The 18,653-nt window shown below is 38.8% G+C and overlaps 6 protein-coding genes across 6 annotated transcripts; 3 read left to right on the forward strand and 3 right to left on the reverse strand.

Annotated features, from left to right (window-relative positions):
• Positions 1-15: 15 nt before the first annotated feature.
• On the forward strand, positions 16-1,411 carry LOC108842418 (uncharacterized). The gene is made up of 4 exons (XM_018615322.2): positions 16-387; positions 704-757; positions 995-1,054; positions 1,175-1,411. The coding sequence occupies exons 1-4, from the start codon at positions 85-87 to the stop codon at positions 1,301-1,303; spliced, it is 546 nt and encodes a 181-aa protein (XP_018470824.1). The 5' UTR covers positions 16-84; the 3' UTR covers positions 1,304-1,411.
• On the reverse strand, positions 1,404-2,973 carry LOC108839347 (F-box protein At4g11590-like). The gene has a single exon (XM_018612126.2). It carries the CDS (start codon positions 2,559-2,561, stop codon positions 1,404-1,406), a length of 1,158 nt encoding a protein of 385 aa, XP_018467628.2. The 5' UTR covers positions 2,562-2,973.
• A 48-nt stretch (positions 2,974-3,021) lies between these two features.
• Positions 3,022-6,278, reverse strand: LOC108830304 (protein NRT1/ PTR FAMILY 5.8). The gene is made up of 3 exons (XM_018603904.2): positions 5,885-6,278; positions 4,339-4,853; positions 3,022-3,905 (listed from the first exon to the last, which is right to left on the reverse strand). Exons 1-3 carry the CDS (start codon positions 6,155-6,157, stop codon positions 3,056-3,058), a joined length of 1,638 nt encoding a protein of 545 aa, XP_018459406.2. The 5' UTR covers positions 6,158-6,278; the 3' UTR covers positions 3,022-3,055.
• Positions 6,279-8,672: 2,394 nt separating this feature from the next.
• LOC108842391 (alpha-mannosidase 2) lies at positions 8,673-13,223 on the reverse strand. Its single transcript, XM_018615288.2, has 4 exons — positions 12,442-13,223; positions 12,164-12,313; positions 12,044-12,076; positions 8,673-11,684 (listed from the first exon to the last, which is right to left on the reverse strand). Exons 1-4 carry the CDS (start codon positions 13,027-13,029, stop codon positions 8,934-8,936), a joined length of 3,522 nt encoding a protein of 1,173 aa, XP_018470790.1. The 5' UTR covers positions 13,030-13,223; the 3' UTR covers positions 8,673-8,933.
• Positions 13,224-13,847: 624 nt separating this feature from the next.
• On the forward strand, positions 13,848-16,223 carry LOC108839803 (E2F transcription factor-like E2FD). Its single transcript, XM_018612576.2, has 11 exons — positions 13,848-14,041; positions 14,128-14,195; positions 14,270-14,322; positions 14,416-14,493; positions 14,605-14,661; positions 14,748-14,826; positions 14,957-15,024; positions 15,108-15,180; positions 15,276-15,337; positions 15,433-15,817; positions 15,932-16,223. The coding sequence occupies exons 1-11, from the start codon at positions 13,977-13,979 to the stop codon at positions 16,000-16,002; spliced, it is 1,059 nt and encodes a 352-aa protein (XP_018468078.2). The 5' UTR covers positions 13,848-13,976; the 3' UTR covers positions 16,003-16,223.
• A 293-nt stretch (positions 16,224-16,516) lies between these two features.
• On the forward strand, positions 16,517-18,199 carry LOC108817597 (uncharacterized). Its single transcript, XM_018590329.2, has 5 exons — positions 16,517-17,020; positions 17,181-17,430; positions 17,524-17,622; positions 17,692-17,897; positions 17,983-18,199. Exons 1-5 carry the CDS (start codon positions 16,596-16,598, stop codon positions 18,056-18,058), a joined length of 1,056 nt encoding a protein of 351 aa, XP_018445831.2. The 5' UTR covers positions 16,517-16,595; the 3' UTR covers positions 18,059-18,199.
• The last annotated feature ends 454 nt before the right edge of the window (positions 18,200-18,653 follow it).

Below are 18,653 nucleotides of genomic sequence, written 5' to 3' on the forward strand. Positions count from 1 at the left end.
TAAGAAAAACATTAAAATACATTATCTATTACCCACAAACCTTATCGAGTGAAAGTGAAGATTGGGAAGGGGGTAGTAGCGAAAATGGCGTCGATTGCAGCTTCTTCTACTTTCCACTCGTTTTCAACAACCAAAAGCCCTAACCTTTCTTCGACCCATCTCCTTCCTCTCTCCAAAAACCTCACCTTTCGAACCAAACCCATCGGAACCAGCAGAGTTTGCAGCTTTACGAAACATAACAACCGCCTTGGGTTGAAGAAGCTTTCGTCCCTTGGCGAAGGAGGAGTAGAAGCCGTCGCAGTTGCAGATGAAGAGCAGCAACAACAGCAGCAAGAGACTGTCTCTGTCCCTGTCTCTCCTTCAGACATGCTCACCATGTTTTTTCAGGTACTTCACTTTCGCCCTTATGTGAGTGAATGTACGATTCCAAGTAGCAATTAGTGAGTAGATAAGCTATAATGCTTCGTATGTATCTGTTTGCACAAGTTATTGAGAATGATTTTTTTTTTTCTGTTTAGCAAACTCTTATAAATCTCCATTAATGGATTGGTATTATATATAGAGTAGTCTAGCTTAACTGATTCATTGTTCTATCAGGTCTTAGAACTGAACATAATTGCACAATAGTATTTTGAATTGAACATCCTTGTTGCCTTAAGCTGAGTCTAATCATTGTTGGTCATTTGATCGATTTTTTTTGAAGGCTGATGGAACTTTGAATGAAGCAGCTATTCCTAATGTGACAAAGGCCTTACAGGTAATAATACTACTTTGCTTTAAGGTCTCACCAAATATGTTTTTGTGAATGTATTCTTGTTTCTTTTCAGTTTCTTGGATTGTATACAACCCTTTTGTTGGTTACATTGTTTGGATTCAATCCAATCTCTGTTTAACTCTTAACACACACACCCTTTAGATTTTCCTCAACTCAGAAGTTTAGCTTTCAACAACAGTGAATAAAATCCAATATAGCAAATCTTATTTGTTCTTTCAGGACATGGATGGAGTTTCCAACTTAAAGGTTCAAGTTTCTGAAGGTGTTGCCGTTGTTGAGGTAATGTTTTACATCCACCATTCTCTTGATACATTAATTGACTTTGTATATGTGTATATGATTTGAATCAGACTACTGAATCTGACTTATGTTATCCTTAATGTGTGTATGTGTGTGAAGCTATCAAAGCAAACAACGGTTCAAGCAACAGGAGTGGCGTCAAGCTTGGTAGAGACTATACAAGGAGCTGGCTTTAAGTTACAAACCTTGAACCTGAGCTTTGAAGACGAAGATGAAGTTCTTGTCTAATTAATATCATCTTTCTTCTCAAGCCCAACTTTTTGTGATTAAAGAAAACACATTAATGTCAATGTGCCATATTACAAAAGTAATGAACTCTCTCACTTTCTTACAAAAGCATGGTACTAGCTTTTTCAACATACTCCCATGAAACAACTACTCCACCAGGATTTTTATATCCTTCAATACCAATTTTTCTAAATTGTTTCGTCACTAAATTGTAATAGACAACATAGAACTCAACCCCACCATACCTCGGCGTCAAAATAATCTCACCCATTCTAGTTACCCCTTCAACTTCAAACTTAACACAAGGTTGTGTCCATGCCCTTGTAGAAAAGCACATCTTAGACCATTCATGCTCCTTAGCATCTTCCAAAACCCACAACTCATATGTATCGTAGCCTGTCGAATACGCTAACGCTATTTTCCCATGATAGTTCATTAGAGTTGATGAATAATAACTTAGAATTTGGACAGACTCTGGCATTTTCATAAAACCGAACTTTTCGGTCCTCACGTCAAATCTCACTAAGCTAAGTTGCTTCATACTCTCCCCTACGTAAGCACCGTAATACACAACCCCGTTGATACATACGCTTATAGTTCCGGGACAATGAATCGTGTTACACTCGACCATTCTCCATACACCTTGAGATCCCAACGTAAACACTTTGTGTTCCTTATATGGTATTATGCTATCACTACTATGGTTACCAGGTAACGGAGTCATGGACAATACCTTGTACTCCTCGTTGATTGGATCGTATCCAAGAATGTTTTCCACGTAAGGTCCAACGTTGAGGTTGAGATAGATTCTTGGTAGGGTTAGTGATTTTCCTGAGGAGGGATTATAAATCACTGGACTCGTACCGTATCCGCAACATATCAGGCCGTTGACTTCTTGAGGCTGACGACATCTTGATCTTGAGTTGGAGACGTGACATGTGGTACGTGAAAGAAACGATGAGGTTCCTTGTTGGTTTGACGAGAAGAACCAGTTCTCGAATCTTGTTTGGTGATAATCTCTTATGAAGAAGAGGATGCGTGACTGAGATTGAAAAGATATGATGAAATCTTGGCTGCGGATTACGGAGGCCCAACGCTTTGATACGCAGACGCATCTCGCTAGGGTTTTGGCAGGTAGTTTTAAGAAAACAATGAACAGAAGCTCAAGAGGAATAGGATCTGTGTATCTTCCTTTGATAACTCCATTAACGTTGCTTTCTTGTGAGCTCCTGATCTTATCAACACTTGGCCTTTCCATGGTGTCTATTGATCACTTAAACGTATTGGTTTCTTAGATGTTTGGATTTCGAGATTAAAAAGCCACTTAGTCCTTAAGAAACCGTAGTTGCCTCACTGATGCACGTCTTGATCACAGAGAAAAGTTCATAGTCAACGAGAGAAGAGTAAGCAGCCCAAATAATATTATGTATGTTACATGTTTAGCACTTACAAAACAAAATGAAAATATAGTAACGTTTTTAAAAGGTTTGACTACTGTTCACTAATATGATTCTATACTAGGAAGTCAGGATTTCAAATTCTAGAAAAGTGATAAACTATACAAATTTTACAAGTCTTTAATATGCACAGAATTTTCACAGACAATACAAACAAGATGTGGTGTATAGTAGAGTAGGGACGGATGTAGCCAAGTGGATTAAGGCAGTGGATTGTGCTATAATTTTCTATAATACTTTTTATGATTTGTAAAAGCAAAATAAAAGTAATTTTAGTGTATAAACAGTTTTCATCTCATTGATCATCACCAGTACTACTACTACTCTTGAAATGCTTACAAATTACAATATACATCAAAAAGCTAATAGCACTTGTAAGAGCCAAAAACCAATAATAGTTATCAAGTCTAGCTTCCGACATATCATCTGCAAACCAGTTATGTTTCTCACCTCTTGAACTCGTGTAACTTTCAATGACCGAGATCAACGCAGCACTCACAAAACTCCCCACACCGAAAACACTCGTGTACAGAGCAAACCCCATCGTTCTCATCCTAGCCGGAACCTCGCTGTAGAAGAACTCTTGCATGCCAACGACCGTGAAAATGTCTGAGACTCCTAGTAAAATGTACTGAGGCAAGAGCCAAAAGATGCTCAACGGGTCTGAAGAGTTTGGTGAAGTCTTCAACTTTTGGCTTATCAGTAGTCTTTTTCTTTCGACAAACGCGGCTATAACGATGGCGATGATGGACAAGAACATCCCTATTCCCATTCTTGCCATGACAGGGATACCCTTTTCGTTTTTCGACATCTTCTTGGCCATAGGGATCAAGATCTTATCGTATAACGGCATGAGAAGGATTATAGACAAGGTGATTGTGCTTTGTAGCGTTGCGGGTGGGATTTTGAAGTTTGGTCCGATGTTTCTCTTCATAGCCATGCCTTGCTTTGTGAAAAATGTTGCTGGTTGTTGGAATATAACTGCAAAGGTTAGAAGCATCGTCCATATCGGCAAAAGACGAAGCAATAGCTTCGCTGTTTCGAGGCCTAAGAATTTGCTCTTGCAGTTTTTTTCATCAGCTGAGGTCTTGCTCGTAGTAGTGGATGTAGTGTTGCTACAGTTGCATAGAGGCTTCTCTTGCATCCTGTATTTATAACACACATCAATTAATTAGGGGGTGTTATTGTGTTAACCAATTCATAAACCAAACCAAAACGAAAATAAACCGAAGAAGATATGTATACAAACAAAGCATAACCAAAATCCAATTGTACCGGAAAATATCAACATAGTAAAACTTAAAAACAATTAAATATATTTTATATTTACATATTGCCAAAAATACCGGATTAAAACTATTAAAATAGGTGATAAAATTATCGATGTAAAATCGTCTATATAATATTTTTTATCGTTGTAATAATATAATTAACTAGATGTTAAAAAACTACTAAAAACTTATCCTTAAGATTAAAATATATTTGGCTAGAAAAACGCATCTAACTCAAAACCAGAGAATTAACTGGAAAAGACTAAACCGAGAACCGGAGAATAAAAACATCAATTTCCTGACTTACTCTAGCTCCATGGCATTCAAATCATGGTCGTTTACAAGACTGATTTTGCTTCTTTTCGACAATGCTCCTTTGATAAACTCTAAGATCCTTTGAATTGGTTTAGCTTTTAGGTCTAGACCCTGATCAGCATAGACATAGACCCCACAGCCACACAGGAACAAGATGATCAACAATAACATGGAAGCGGTTGGGATTGCAAAACCGAGAACCCAGCCGAATGTATCTTGTATATAAGCCATGACGGTGACTCCTAGAAGACTACCGGCGCAGACACCAAAGTACCACCATTGGAAAAACTGATACTTGCGGTTTGATTTGTCTTCTTTGTTCTCTGCGTATGGCTCGTGGTCAAGGTCATGGTCAAGCTGGTCAGCACCAAATGCTTGGAGAGATGGGTTTAAGACGCCTAAGCCGAGAGCAACGAGGCTAAGTGAAATGTAGAGGAAGTAAAGAGAAATGGTTTTAGTAGTGGAACGTGACCCAGCAAATGCCGTATATGTCAATCCCACTAGTCCCTTTTAAACATACCCAACAAAATGCCAAACATTAGTAACGTAAATAATTAACAAAATAGAATCTCTAAAATATGAATTCAAAAGATAATAGTCACAAATACTTTATCTTAAAATTATAATTTTAAAAAATATCAGCAATAAAATTTCAGTATAAAATGTTGTCCAAGTTCCTAAAATATAAGTTCAGCTTTTAACAATACAGTATTTTTATGAAGAAAAAAATAGCTTATAATAATGGGTTTACTTTATTTTTATTTTTTGTTCATCCTAAAATAAAGTAGTGAAAGATCTAGTAGTGGTAAAAATACTTAAAAAAAAGATCTAGTAATGAAATATATATAGTCAAGATCAGAGAGGAATGATTCGAGTTCCATTATATATCATAGTTGAGTATACACTAGGCTTAACTATTTCTGATAAGATCCCAAAAATTACATTATGGAACCAAACTCTACCAGCAATATGCTTAATTCCATTAACGTCCCATACTCTAAAAAGCAAGATTAGTTAAAAACATTTAGTGAAAAAGTATTTCCTAGGAAAATCCATCGAAATGTTCACATGCTTAGTATCTAACCACATCAAAAGACAAATAAAATCTCAAGAACCGTTTCGTATTGATTCCTAAAGGTTCCAGTTTTCAAGCAAATAGACCTCATAAAAAATGAGCAAAGAAGAGGGTCACATGATCATTAACACGCATCACGATCACGAACAAACCATATTCGAGAAATAACTTCCAACTCTAATCTGAGATTTTGTTGGTGGGTTTCAATAGCTTTTTTTAATATTTAATATAATACAAAACTTTTATCAAGAAATATCGTAGAAACAAGGAATAATATTGTTTTAAGTTTTCTAACCGATAAATAGAGAAAATAAGAGGAGAAGATGTTATGAGAACAAAAGGAAAGAGGCCAGATAGTACGAAATGTTTCGATATGTATAATATAATAAATTAAACATTTCTTGAATTGACACTTTCTGACTGATGATTCTAATAAAAAGTTGGTATATATAGTGATGCTTACCACAAAGTAGAGTGAAGAAGAAGCGAGGATGGTGAAGAATCTGTCCCAATAAGAATCAGCAAAAGGAGCAGAGAAGAGAGGCAACATGAAAGTGAAGCCACTCCAGGTGTTAACAGTCGTGGCTGCTCTAGAATTGCTCATCTTTGCCACATCAGTTAAATATGTTACTAAGTTTGATGCAACTCCTTTGAATGCATATCTCTCTATCCCAGCAATCACTATGAGAAGGGCACAAGATTTACTAAGTCCTCTTCTCTTCTCTCCTTCACCCATCACAATTAAAAAAATATTTAAAGCTTGTGCTTTTGTGTATGTGTGTGCTGAGGGAGAGATCGAGAGAGATAAGAAGAAGAAGTAAGGCTGTTCTTTGTGTGTGGGACTGTTTTTATAAAGCTTTAGGCCATAAAATCTGGTACAGTGCACACGCCTATATACATATACAACTAAATACAAGACTATTTTATTTATTTTCTGTGCTTAATCCAAAAAGAAAATAATACTTCTAAAGCACTAAAAACTAAACTTATTCTTAAGTTCCTTGAAAAGACTATCTTTTCAAGTTGACAAAAAAAGACTATCTTCTTAAAAACAATGCTATATATATTCCATATTTTCATAGAATTCATTCTATATACGTTTCTTCCAACTCAACTGGAAGCTATCTTTTAACTCCTCAGCTACTTTTGTTGTAGACTTTATTTCTTTAGGGGATATTCAATATTATGGAAAATGACATAAACGCTCATCAGAGCTATCAATCACGATCGACAGGATAAGGAAACCTTTGGAATTATCACCGACATCCAACAGATCTCCTCTGTCTTTTTCTCTATCTCGTTTAATTTCATCCCTAAGGTTCAGAATTTGCAAGCGGATAGCTTAGCAAAAGAAATTCTTCGTTATTTCTCTTCTTCTACAATTGTATCAGGCCCCCTCTTGGGCTAGACCTTTATTGGGCTTTTAATTGAAGTTTATGGTTGATAAAAAAGGAAAATGACATAATTATTTTATTGTAAAATGAAAAATAAAATTTTAGTTAAGTAATACCCTGCATATAGAAGCTAATACCGGACTTCCTTTTTCTCTCTTTTTAGCAATTTATCTCTTACTCCTTTACTTGAAAAGAGACTGAGACAATCAAATTGCAAAAGGAGTTTGTATAATATAACACTACTGGCAATAACTGATTTTGGCCCATATATAACCTTTTAATTTCCATCTATTCACATTAACCATGGTGTACCGATACCATCTTTTTTAGTTTTTGGTTGCTTTGTTATGGTTTATGCTGGTGCTCTTTTTTTTTGGAGTTGAACCTTTGTATGCTCTGTTCTGAGCCTACAACTTGTTACTTATTTGTCAAATATGAGTGAAATACTCATTTAGTGAAAAAAAAGAGGAAGATATATTAATAGTGGAAAATAAAACACGAATAATTTATTATGTGCTAGAATCCAATGTCCATGTAAAACACTAACAAATTCGCATCATTTGTATAATTCGAGTTATATATATACACAAGTAAGCAAAAACATACAGCAAAAATGGAAGATAAAATAAAGTCCACTTTGGAGAAAAGTATAGTGAGTGGCAATATGTCGACTTGCACAAATTGAGTAGCTTACGTGTGTGACACTTGTGTGGGTCTCTCGGTGCTTTTCCCCTTGGCAAAGGAAAAACAACAAAAATAAGATTTAATTGTTATACATAGAGAATAATTTTAATCATGCCTAAAATTAAAACTATAAATGAAACGTGAACATAATAATGAGTTCATGCAGAATAAAAGTACCGTGATTTAAATTTGATAAATATTCTTTTTAGTAATAGTTAGCAGAAGTTTCCTTTAGGGTATTATAATTTAGCAAAAAAAAAAAGTTTCCTTAAGAGTATGATCTTTGATTTATCAAATGTTTTATGTATTCATGATAATTTATAAATTTGATTTATATTTTGCAAAATTTAGGCCATAGAAGTTTGGTGACTGCTGGGTGTCTTAAGGTTTTTGGAAGAGTGTGTGTGTGCTGTGTCTTTGGTTACTTCGATAATATATAATTCCAGAGCAAATAAGTAATAGAGAGTTTGAAACCAAACAAAAGTTGTATCGAGTTCTAGCCAAAGGCTTTCGTGGCTATGAATTAAACTTCATTTTCCTAACAAATATCTATAAAAGCATTACATGGTCTTGGGCGGTCAACGCTCTTATATTCATCATGAATATTATAAATATATCTTTTTGTTTCACAGAAGTATAAAACAAAAATAACGAAATTTATGAAAGGATACCATTTGTTTCTGGTTCAAACGCAAAGTATATAAACTTACATATAATCCGTGGACATGAACCTTGCACGCCTAGTTTTGCATATAAAAACTTGTAACTTTATTGATTAATCTAAGATTAGTATACTATAATTCCTTTTTCTTTATTTTAGTGTCTTTTCTTTTTCTGGTAAGTTTACTCGGGTGCTCTAATTAAATTGAACAAGTAATTGACATGACATTACACCAATGCAAATGAGTAGATTACACGATATATATTCGGTCCATATTTTCGTGTGTTTCTCAGTTAAAACATCAGCGCAAGTGTAGTTAAGTGATAACCTAATCCTCATCATAGCTTAATTTACGTACATCAATTAATCAAGTTAACATTCGAGGTGGCATCCCCGTTCATTTTATGCGCAATCCAGTTTCTATAACAAACATGTACTTACTGCAGTCTTTGGAAAGGTAATCCCATAGAATGTGTGCACTATAGTTTATATATATATACAGACACAACATATCAATCCAAGGCAACATGGTAAAACTAATTAATATATCACTCGTCTCAAAGTAAAGAAGGTAACACTAAGGTCTTACAGTAGTTTTGCATGGACACACAAAGGCTCCAGCTTCAACTCTCTCTCTCTCTCTCTCTCTCTCTTTCGACAGTTAACGTTTCCCGAACAGCTTTTCTAGCAAAAGCCCGACTCTGGCCGATTGCAACGATCTTGTGAGGCCATACCCAGCCAAATATTCAACGAACCGTCTTGACTGTGTGTTTTCACTTGTGAGGTCTTAGCTCAAGTTTGTAAGCTCGTATTTCCATGGGAGAGATCGAGACACGTCCTTCCTGCGGCGGTGTACCAGCTTGATCGTCGTACCCAAGAATCTCCATGTCTTCTTGCAAGAGATTCAGCGAAGTTGGTTCTACCTTCGTAGCTCCAAGATCTTTGAACATGTCGGAAAAGTTGACTGGCTCATCAGCCACGCTTGTGCAGTTTTCTCTTCTTCCTTTATGGCAATAAGCCGAGTCCCAAGCTCGTCGGTTGAGGATGAGAGCGAACCTCGGTTTGTCTCCTTCCAGTTGCTGAGAGTATTTCGATGGACGTGGAACCTTGAAATTCACGATGTGGATGTCACACGGTAATGGCTTGGCCAAAGGAGCAAATGAACCGTATTGCGGAACACGCACTGATATGTCTTGCGGTTTCTTGGCGATGAATGTGTTTATGGGATAGTTCAAGTGCGCACCTACAAGGTGAGAGAGAAGAGATGGGTTCTTCGGGTTAGCGTTGGAAACATAGTCTGCTTGAGAGATGTTGGATTCTGCAATAAGGTGGAAAACAACGGTCATCGCACGGTTGTCCATCACGCCTTGTCCGAGACCACGTCCGTCATCACGGACCAGACGCCTGTCCAGCATAATCTCCAACCAACCATCTTTAAGACTCGCAACACCAAGAGATTGGCGAGAGTGAACGGAGAATCTCTTTCCTTCAGATCCTTGGATGAATGCGAGAGATGGCATCGGGTAGTAGTTTCCTTGAAGCGGTATCTTATCATAAGTTTCTCTCCTGCTCATTTGGAAACCGTTGAGATCAGAGTAGAAGACCTTTTTGTTGTCAATATCAGTCTTGTATCTGACGATTAACTCCTGGTCATCAAAATTCTCATCGACAAGCTCAACATGATACTCCATCTCAACCACTAGATCCTGAAGCGTGTTACCTCCAGTGTAAACTCGAGTGCTGTGCGAGATTGGTGATTTCTCCCACCTGGTTTTAGGGTAAGAGAAGACTTCTTGGACTAGAAGTCCCTCTGATGTGACTAGATGTCCACCGGATTTAACAATCGGTTGAGCTTCACCTTTTGGTTTGAACAGGTAAGCTCCACTATCTGGACTAGAGTACATACCAATCTCCTCTCTCACAACAGTTTCTGATCCATTTTTGTTGACTATCTTCTGGAGTAAGCCGTTCTTAACATCAAACACAAGAGTCTGGTGCTCGTTCCGGATCTCAGTCACATCTCCGTCCAGTTTTGAACAGGAATAAGGAGAAGGACAAGGAAATGGATCGAACTCAGAAGCGTATTTGAGTTTAGACTGTGTAGCTTTCTCGCATTCAACGTTTCCGTTGACAATGTAATACGTCCTCAGACCAAGAGCTGGGATGGAAGCTTTCCAGTGAAGGCGATGTCTGCCGGTGAATATTTTGGTGTTGTCATGCTGCATTTCAGGAGAAATCTGGCTTGGGACACAAGTCCAGTTTGAGTCCAGAACCGAGATTTCAGCACGGTTGACGACGACGGTTACTACCTCCTCTCTTGTCTGTTCAGATGGATTGAAGAGTATAACCGTGTGTGAGTTTCCTTCACGTGCAGCAATTGGCTTGTGAACCGGCCTGGCATCGTACTTGGATCTCACTTGCTCTGCCTCGAAGAACGATGGGGACTGATCAGATTTTTCTTTCTCGTGGCGAGTCCCAAGAAGAACTTCGATTGCTTTAGACATAAAGATCTGAAGGTCTTGCAATGAAGTATGCATCCGGATGCCGTAATCTTGTACCACATGATCCTTAGCAGTTCCGGTTACTCCATCATGGTGCTGGAAAAGAGCTAGATTCCTTCTCGCAGCAGTTAACTTATACGCAAAACTTGTCGGAAATTTCTCGCACTGGATTCGATGGCAATAACCAAGCAGAAACGACATCATGATCTCGGCTCCACGAAGCGTATGCTCGAGCACACGATCAACAGCTTTGAAGAAAGGCCTTGAAACATAATAACCGCTCCAATAGTCTTGCTGCCTATCTGCGTATGTAAAGAAGTCACCTGACAGAGAAGGGAAACCAACAACCTGACCAGAGCCAACCTCACCAGGAAGAGAATAGTTTACTCTATCTGCTTCTTCTCGGAGTGTTGTGAAATAATCCTCCAGAGTACCAAACTTCGCCTCTGCGTTGAGACTAGGATTAGAGTTGATGTGATCAAACAACACCTGGTAGTTACGGAACTGAGCCTCGGCTTCATCAATACTGATGAACCGAAAATCATCTCCAAGAGGTATAAGAAGGGTATTGGTTCGATAAAGGGTGGATTTTTTCCTGTATTGATCCAGAAGCTTCGATGCCCTCTCCTGCACATTTTCTTGTGTGGTCTCCACTGGGTGCTTTCCCCATGGACAAAGTTCGTACTTGAATCCCCGCATCCGAGCAAAATCAAACTGACAGCAAACTGCAGGCTCTGGCCCACAAGTGTGTGGGATATCGTATGAATAGAAAGGCATCATGTGAACAAAAATATCTGTCGTCTCCATAGCATCCCAACTCTGACGCCAAATGTATTCAAGATTCTTATGCAGGGCAAGCTCTTTCTTGAGCTCGTAATGAGTCCTCTGAATAAGCATGTTTTCGAAACCCATACGCCTGAGGAGATACGCCATGGTTGACGAATAGCCAAAGGGATCTATTGCCCATGAGTTCTTAGGAATAACCCCTATTGTGTCATTCAACCACATGTTACCCTCTGCGATCTGCAGAAGAAGCAGTCAGTACAATCAGATATAAATAACAAAATAAGGTTTTACACTCTTGGAAGAAACTTTACCCAAAAAGGAAAAAAAACACATGGTGCAAACACAAGGCAACAAGGGGTGGCTAAGCTAGTATTCTGACATCATATGCTCAAACGAGGTATTAAGCTATGTCGAACTATAACCAACCAGATGTGATAATAAATACCAAACTAAATGACTAGCATCAGAAATGCAGTAACCACTGTCATCATCACCTTTTGTTTCAGTAAAAGTCAAAAATTTCTAAAAACAAAACATGAGTAGAAAAGATTTAAGTGTATAAAATGGGAAAGTATAAAGAGTTGCAGGGGATATACCTGTTCAATTATAGCAAAATAATGTGAATTAGCCTGCACACAACATTAAAGAACATACTTTAGCTCATCTCAACATTTTTTATTTTATTTTATTTGATCAAAAATGTCACAGAAACATACCTCATCATTCATGACCCAGCCACCTCCCACGATTTCTAGCTGACCGTTCTTGATCAAGTTACTCAAAGCTTCCTGTTTATTAGGTGAAGCGTCTCTCCACCATCTCTCCAGATACGACATCTCCTCCCATATAAACTTCCTTCTAGAATCCTATAAAATAAAACACACATATCAGATTTAACCTTTTAGAAAGAAAAAAAAAACACGACATCCACATTAGATATCAATGCAATCCACGTTTTTAGAGATTAGTGACGTCACTGAGAATCGTCACTCACCTTTGACAGAGTCTCGACGATGGTGTCGAGGATATGCCTCGACTGCCTCTGGTAATACTCTTCAACCGTCAGCTTCCACCCAGGATCGTTATGCGAGTGAGGCACCACGAAGATCTTCAGCTTCTCCTTCTCCCACTCGTCTCCCTTGTACGTCACGGCCCACCCCTGCTTCCACGGACCGCCGTCCACGTCCTTGAACTCGATCCGATCGTAGAGATCCTTGGTGGTGATGTCCACGACGGCGCCGGCGCCGGGGATCGAGCCGTTCGCGTGCCGTCGGTTGATGCTTTTCCGCGGCTTCGCGATCCGGCTGGATCTGGAGGCGAGGAACCCCGAGGAGATCGGTCCCGGGACGCCGAAGTGGAAGAGCGTGAGGAGGAGGAAGAGGAGGGAGACGGCGAGGGCGATGACGAAGTAGTTCGCGAAGAGGAAGTTGACGAGGAGGGTCCGTTTTCGCGGTTTGCGGTTGATCGCGAGTTTGGATTTTGATAGAGCGGTTGGGAGAAGCGATTGCCCCCAACCTCCGCCGCCGGAGGTGGTGGCGGCGGTGCCGCGGCGGGTGTTGCCGATGTAGGAGGAGAAGGGCATGTCTCTTCGGTAAAAGTCTCTCCTCTAGCGGAGACTAACTAAACTACGTCGTTTTGAGGTGATCGTTTACTTCTCTGTGAACTGGATTTTGTTGAGTGGATTTATCCTCCGAGTGACGTTTCTTCTGAATGGTTGGTGGATTCTTCTTTTTTTTTTTTTTTGTAAATTCCAAGTAATCGTCAGGGGTAATATTGTCTTTTGCATATGAGATATATTTCGCTCAACTTTTCTACGTGACACAGAGGGATAGCGGTCAGGGGATGCGGTTCTTTGTTTTATTTTTTGGACATCCATGCGGTTCTTTATGTGTTTGGTCACGGAGTGTGCGGTTTCTGTCTTATCATTGCGTTGGTATGCTATTTCAGAAAAAAAGTGTACTCTATAGATGGAGAAGAGACCCAACCTAACAAACGTCTAATAATCGAGGCCCAGATATTGCCAAGTTTCTTACGGGTCTAAGCCTAGAGAAAAATGTATCTTCTTATGCATGAAATGTGTCATAATCCAGCCGCTTAAGTGGATTATGCCACGGACAGGCAGTAGACATGCTTTCTCCATTAAAATATGAGATCTCTAAAAATATACAAATCACACGGATGGATAAATAGAGGCTAGTAATTTTAGCGTTTGGAATCACCAATTGAGTAGGGCCTAAGATTCGAATCACCTCCTAATTATTCAAGAAAAAAGGAAGAACTTGGTAAAAAGATTTTTTATCTTAGTAGAAATAAAGTAAAAACAAATCTGGACTAATAAAAGAAGGCTTTAACCAGGCCCATCAACAGGCCAATGTATAATTTGAAACACCCCGCCTAACAATTTTGGCGTCCGCGGTCACAACAAATCCGATACCCAAACACACCTCTTCTCTCTTTCTATCGCCGGTTGTGTTTTAGTATTTCTACTTTTTCTCAGAAAAAAATATATTTTGTTGTCTCTCTCAGGAAATGGAATCTCTCGGTCGCCAGTCTTACAGCCGGAAGGAGAAATCTCTCGGAGTTCTAGTCTCCAAGTACTCCATCTCTCTCATAAGCTCTTACGATTCTCCAGATTTTTAAGTTTGATTTATTTTCTACTTGATATGTGTTGTTGATTCAGTTTCCTGAGACTGTATAACCGTGACGATGTTGATCTGATTGGCCTCGATGATGCTGCCGGGAAACTAGGTGACTCTTCCCCCCTTTTGTGTTCGCTAAGCTCTAGATGGTAATCTAATATTTGTTGAAATCTGAAATTGCAGGAGTTGAACGACGTCGTATATATGACGTGGTTAACATACTGGAGAGCATTGGCGTAAGAATTTGATCTTGTTCATTTCCCGCTGTCTGGTCGATTTGAGAGCTGTAATTAATTTTTTTTTTTTTGGTGTTGTTGCGTTTTACACAGCTTGTAGCAAGAAGAGGGAAGAATCAGTACTCGTGGAGAGGTTTCGGACAAGTTCCTACTGTCTTAAGTCTACTAAAAGTACTTAACCAATCATCATCCATATGCTTCTTCTTTTTTTTTTTTTGTATTTTCTCAGCTTTAGTATTATTGTTTGCTTGATAATCGTTTTTTTGTCTCTCTTGTTTACAGGAAGAAGGAATGCGAGAGAAGTTTGGCATCATCCCATGTGTGACTAACTCAGAGATGGTCAGTTTCGTGTTCAGATTTCTCTTTACTGTTTTGAATCTTTTGGTTTGTGAGTTTCAAGCTCATCCAATTTTGATTTTGAATAGGTTTTATATGACCAAGTAAGAGAAGAGCCTTTGAAGTTAAGTCCTGATGATCAAGAAAACTCGCCATCCCCAAAACTTGGTAATCGTCATATACATTAACATTACTCATAGAATCTGATAAGAATGTTCTACTCAGTAAAATTTTACAAGATAAGATTTTTATTGGTGTTAACAGCTCTAAGCTAACTAGCCTAACATTTTTTTTTCAGATTGCAAGAAGGAGAAATCTCTCTGGGTTCTTGCACAGAACTTTGTGAAGCTTTTTCTATGCTCTGATGTAAGTGAATAAATAAATATTGTAAACAGGTTTCACCAATTTCCAGTTAACTGACACCTCTCTTGTTGCTTCTATCACGTCAGGATGATCTGATAACACTTGATGGCGCTACAAAAGCATTGTTGAATGTGTCTCAGGATCCCATGAATATGAGAAGTAACACTAACTCATTCCACGTTAATATTTTCTCATCTTGGATTATCGCATACAGAAGCAATAACACAAACCCCATTTATGTAAACTCCCTCCAGCTAAAGTTAGACGCCTTTACGACATTGCAAATGTGTTTTCCTCAATGAACTTAATCGAAAAGGTACAAATACTTTAGGATCTTGTTCTTAAGCCAATACAATATGCTGTTTTTTTTGGTTATTCATCTCGCATCATGTTGTTTTTGTTTTCATACAGACTCATATCCCTGAGACTAAGAAACCGGCATATAGGTGGTTGGGACCCAAAGCCATATCAGAAGCCAGATTCCTTGCTGCTCCTCTATGTGATCGCATCGAGCCTAAAAAGCGGGTATTCGGGACCGAGATCACAAACTTTACCACAACAAAGAGAGCCAAAACAGATTGTTCTAAAGACCAGAAGCAATACGAAAGTCAAAACAACACATGCAGTGTCATCAAGCAAGAACAATGTGATTACAAATCAGCTGTGAAGAGCCTTGTTGGACCATTATCTCCCGCAGGTACTTCTAAGAAGACCAATCCAGGAAAAAGCAATAACCAGAGTATTGATGTTCTTGAGACCCTCTCTTCTACCCACAAACTACAATATTGCAATCATGGTAAGAAAAAAAAACAACCTTCTTCTCCATTTATTCTTTTAGATAGTTACTGCTTCCCTTCATTTATAATCTATTTGGGGGTTTATTACAAGCCAAAGTATCTTTCATGAACAGAGTTAATTGGTCTTCTCGGGCACTACACAGACACATGGAGGTCATGGCATGAAGAGTTTGGTCGGAAATGACTTCACCAGGTAGATTTTTTCTGGCAGCGTTATGGATGCCAAAATAGCTGTGCTGTTTCTTTGCTTACAACAGAAGAACATTACTATAGCAGATCAGAGCCTTTATCTTGTGATTGATCCTTTCAAAGGCTTCCTTTGTAGTAGGAGAGAAAACAATCAAAAGTTTTGTAGCGTTTCTTATCGTTCCAAATCGAAACCAAATAGAACCCCTTTTAACATGAGTGCTCAAATCAAATACGATTTCAAGTTTGCATCAAAATCGGTTTTCCAGAACGAAAAAAGAAAACAAAATTTGAAAATACAAACTTTAGTCGATTACTTATGATTTTAGTCCTGTAGTTTGGTTCGACTTTTTATTATGGTTAATAAAAAAATAATATTTCTGAGGTTTAGTGATTAGTGGGCTCACATAAATAAACGAACGAAGGAAGAATTTTCTCGGAACAAAATAAATAAATCATAATTATCAAAATATCAAATATTTAAGTAAAGCAATTAAAAACAAAAAGATCCTTCCATAGCCAACGCACATCACGCAGCCACACACATCGGAGGGAGAGAGAGAGAGAGAGAGAGCTCTAGACGCTAACTTAATGGCGGCCACGTCAGCACGAGCCTTCTTCATGCTCTCTCGCGTAACGGACCTTTCACGGAAGAACCTCATCCTCCACCAACCTCCACCGTCGTCTCCTCGCCACCGGTTTCCGAACCACCGCGCGGTGTCCTCCGCCGTAATCAGCTGTCTCAGCGGAGGCGGAGTCTCCTCCGACGACTCGTACGTGTCCACTCGACGGTCGAAGCTGGACCGAGGCTTCGCCGTGATCGCGAATCTGGTGAACCGGATCCAGCCGCTCGACACCTCCGTCATCTCCAAGAGCTTGTCCGATTCGGCTAAGGACTCGATGAAGGAGACGATATCGTCTATGCTCGGACTCCTCCCTTCCGATCAGTTCTCCGTTTCCGTTACCATCTCGGAACAGCCTCTGTATCGCCTCCTTATCTCCTCCATCATCACAGGGTAAATCAACAAGGACTAATGTTCTAGAAATCGAAACGGCAAAATCAATCATAAACGAAACGGTTATTCTAAAAACAATGATTTAAAAAAAACGGTTAGGCAGATTAAGCTTAAGCTCTAATCCTCTGTAGATTGTTTAATTAGCTCCTAGTGGTTTTAGGTATACGTTGTGGAATGCGGAGTATCGTGTATCGCTGACGAGGAACTACGATATAGTGAGTGATCCTAGAAAGGAGGATGATCAGGCTTCGAAAGACGATGTATCTGAGAAGGGAGTGAGCGAGGGTTTAGGGGATTGTGTTGAGGAGTTAGAGAGAATGAGTCCTCCTCCTCAGGTGTTTGGAGACTTGTCACCTGAAGCTTTGAGTTATATTCAGGCGTTGCAGTCTGAGTTAACTTGCGTCAAAGAGGTAAAATACTCAAACGTCTTGTGTTGCATAAGATGTGGTTTATGAATTGTGTGATTACTTTTAAGACCTAATGCTTTGGTTTTATTTTTCCAGGAGCTAGATTCACAAAAGAAGAAGGCTTTACAGATAGAATGTGAGAAAGGAAGCAAGAATGACTTGTTGGAGTATTTGCGTTCCTTAGATGCAGAGATGGTACGAAACGTTGAGGTTTTCCTTTGATTCTTATTCCTCTGTCTGCTGACGAAAGAACCGTGTTTACAGGTGACTGAGTTATCTCAACTATCTTCACCGGAAGTTGAAGAAATCGTGAGCCAGCTTGTCCAAAACGTGATGGAGAGGATCTTCGAGGACCAGAATACTTCAGCTTTGATGCAGGGTTCAGTCATAAGGACTACAGAAAGTGGTGGTGATGGAGCTGGTAGAACAGTAGACGCTTCCAGGGATTACCTCGCAAAGCTCCTTTTCTGGTAACTCTTTCTTTGTCGATTTTTATTCACAGATAAATCATATAACAGAGCTTGTTAAACTCATCGATGGTCTGTTTCATTTCAGGTGCATGCTATTGGGACATCATTTAAGAGGTCTGGAGAATAGATTACATCTTAGCTGTGTTGTTGGGTTGCTGTAAAATCAAAAGACTCAGAAAAAAAAGGAGACAGAAAGAAAACATCAATGTATATTCTTCTCCTCTTCTCCCACCATTTTGTTTTCTTTAATCTAATAAGCTTTATGTTATTAATCAATCAATGCCCCCTGCATTTTTCTCCCACTTGAGTTATTCCAATTAGGTTTAAATGTTTAGAAAGTGTTAAGTTAAACAAAGTTTATGAACATAGGAAATGAGGATCTAGTAGAAAGTCGTCAACAGAGTAGTTTTTGCTTTCATTGGGAACTTAGACATGTTGGAAGTAATTCAAATGGTCACCTTTGTTTTTGTGTCTGTTTAAAATTCTAGACATATGCTGCATCTTCTCTATGATGTTGATAGATATAGATTCTCGATCGTCTTCTTCGCTTAGGTAAATGTCTTCATATGGATCTTAATGCTATTTGTGTGTTTTTATTATATTATATTCATTAATTTGTTACCTGTCAAAATTGACTTGTTGAGAAGTAGGTTGTCGAGTAATTTAATCCAATGTTTCACGTGTACTAACTTCACCAACCCCATCATGATAATTACACAAGGCTGTTCATAAGTCTTTTTCTATTATGCACTTCAT

This window comes from Raphanus sativus, chromosome 2 (assembly GCF_000801105.2).
Source record: "Raphanus sativus cultivar WK10039 chromosome 2, ASM80110v3, whole genome shotgun sequence".
Classification (NCBI taxonomy): domain Eukaryota; kingdom Viridiplantae; phylum Streptophyta; class Magnoliopsida; order Brassicales; family Brassicaceae; genus Raphanus; species Raphanus sativus.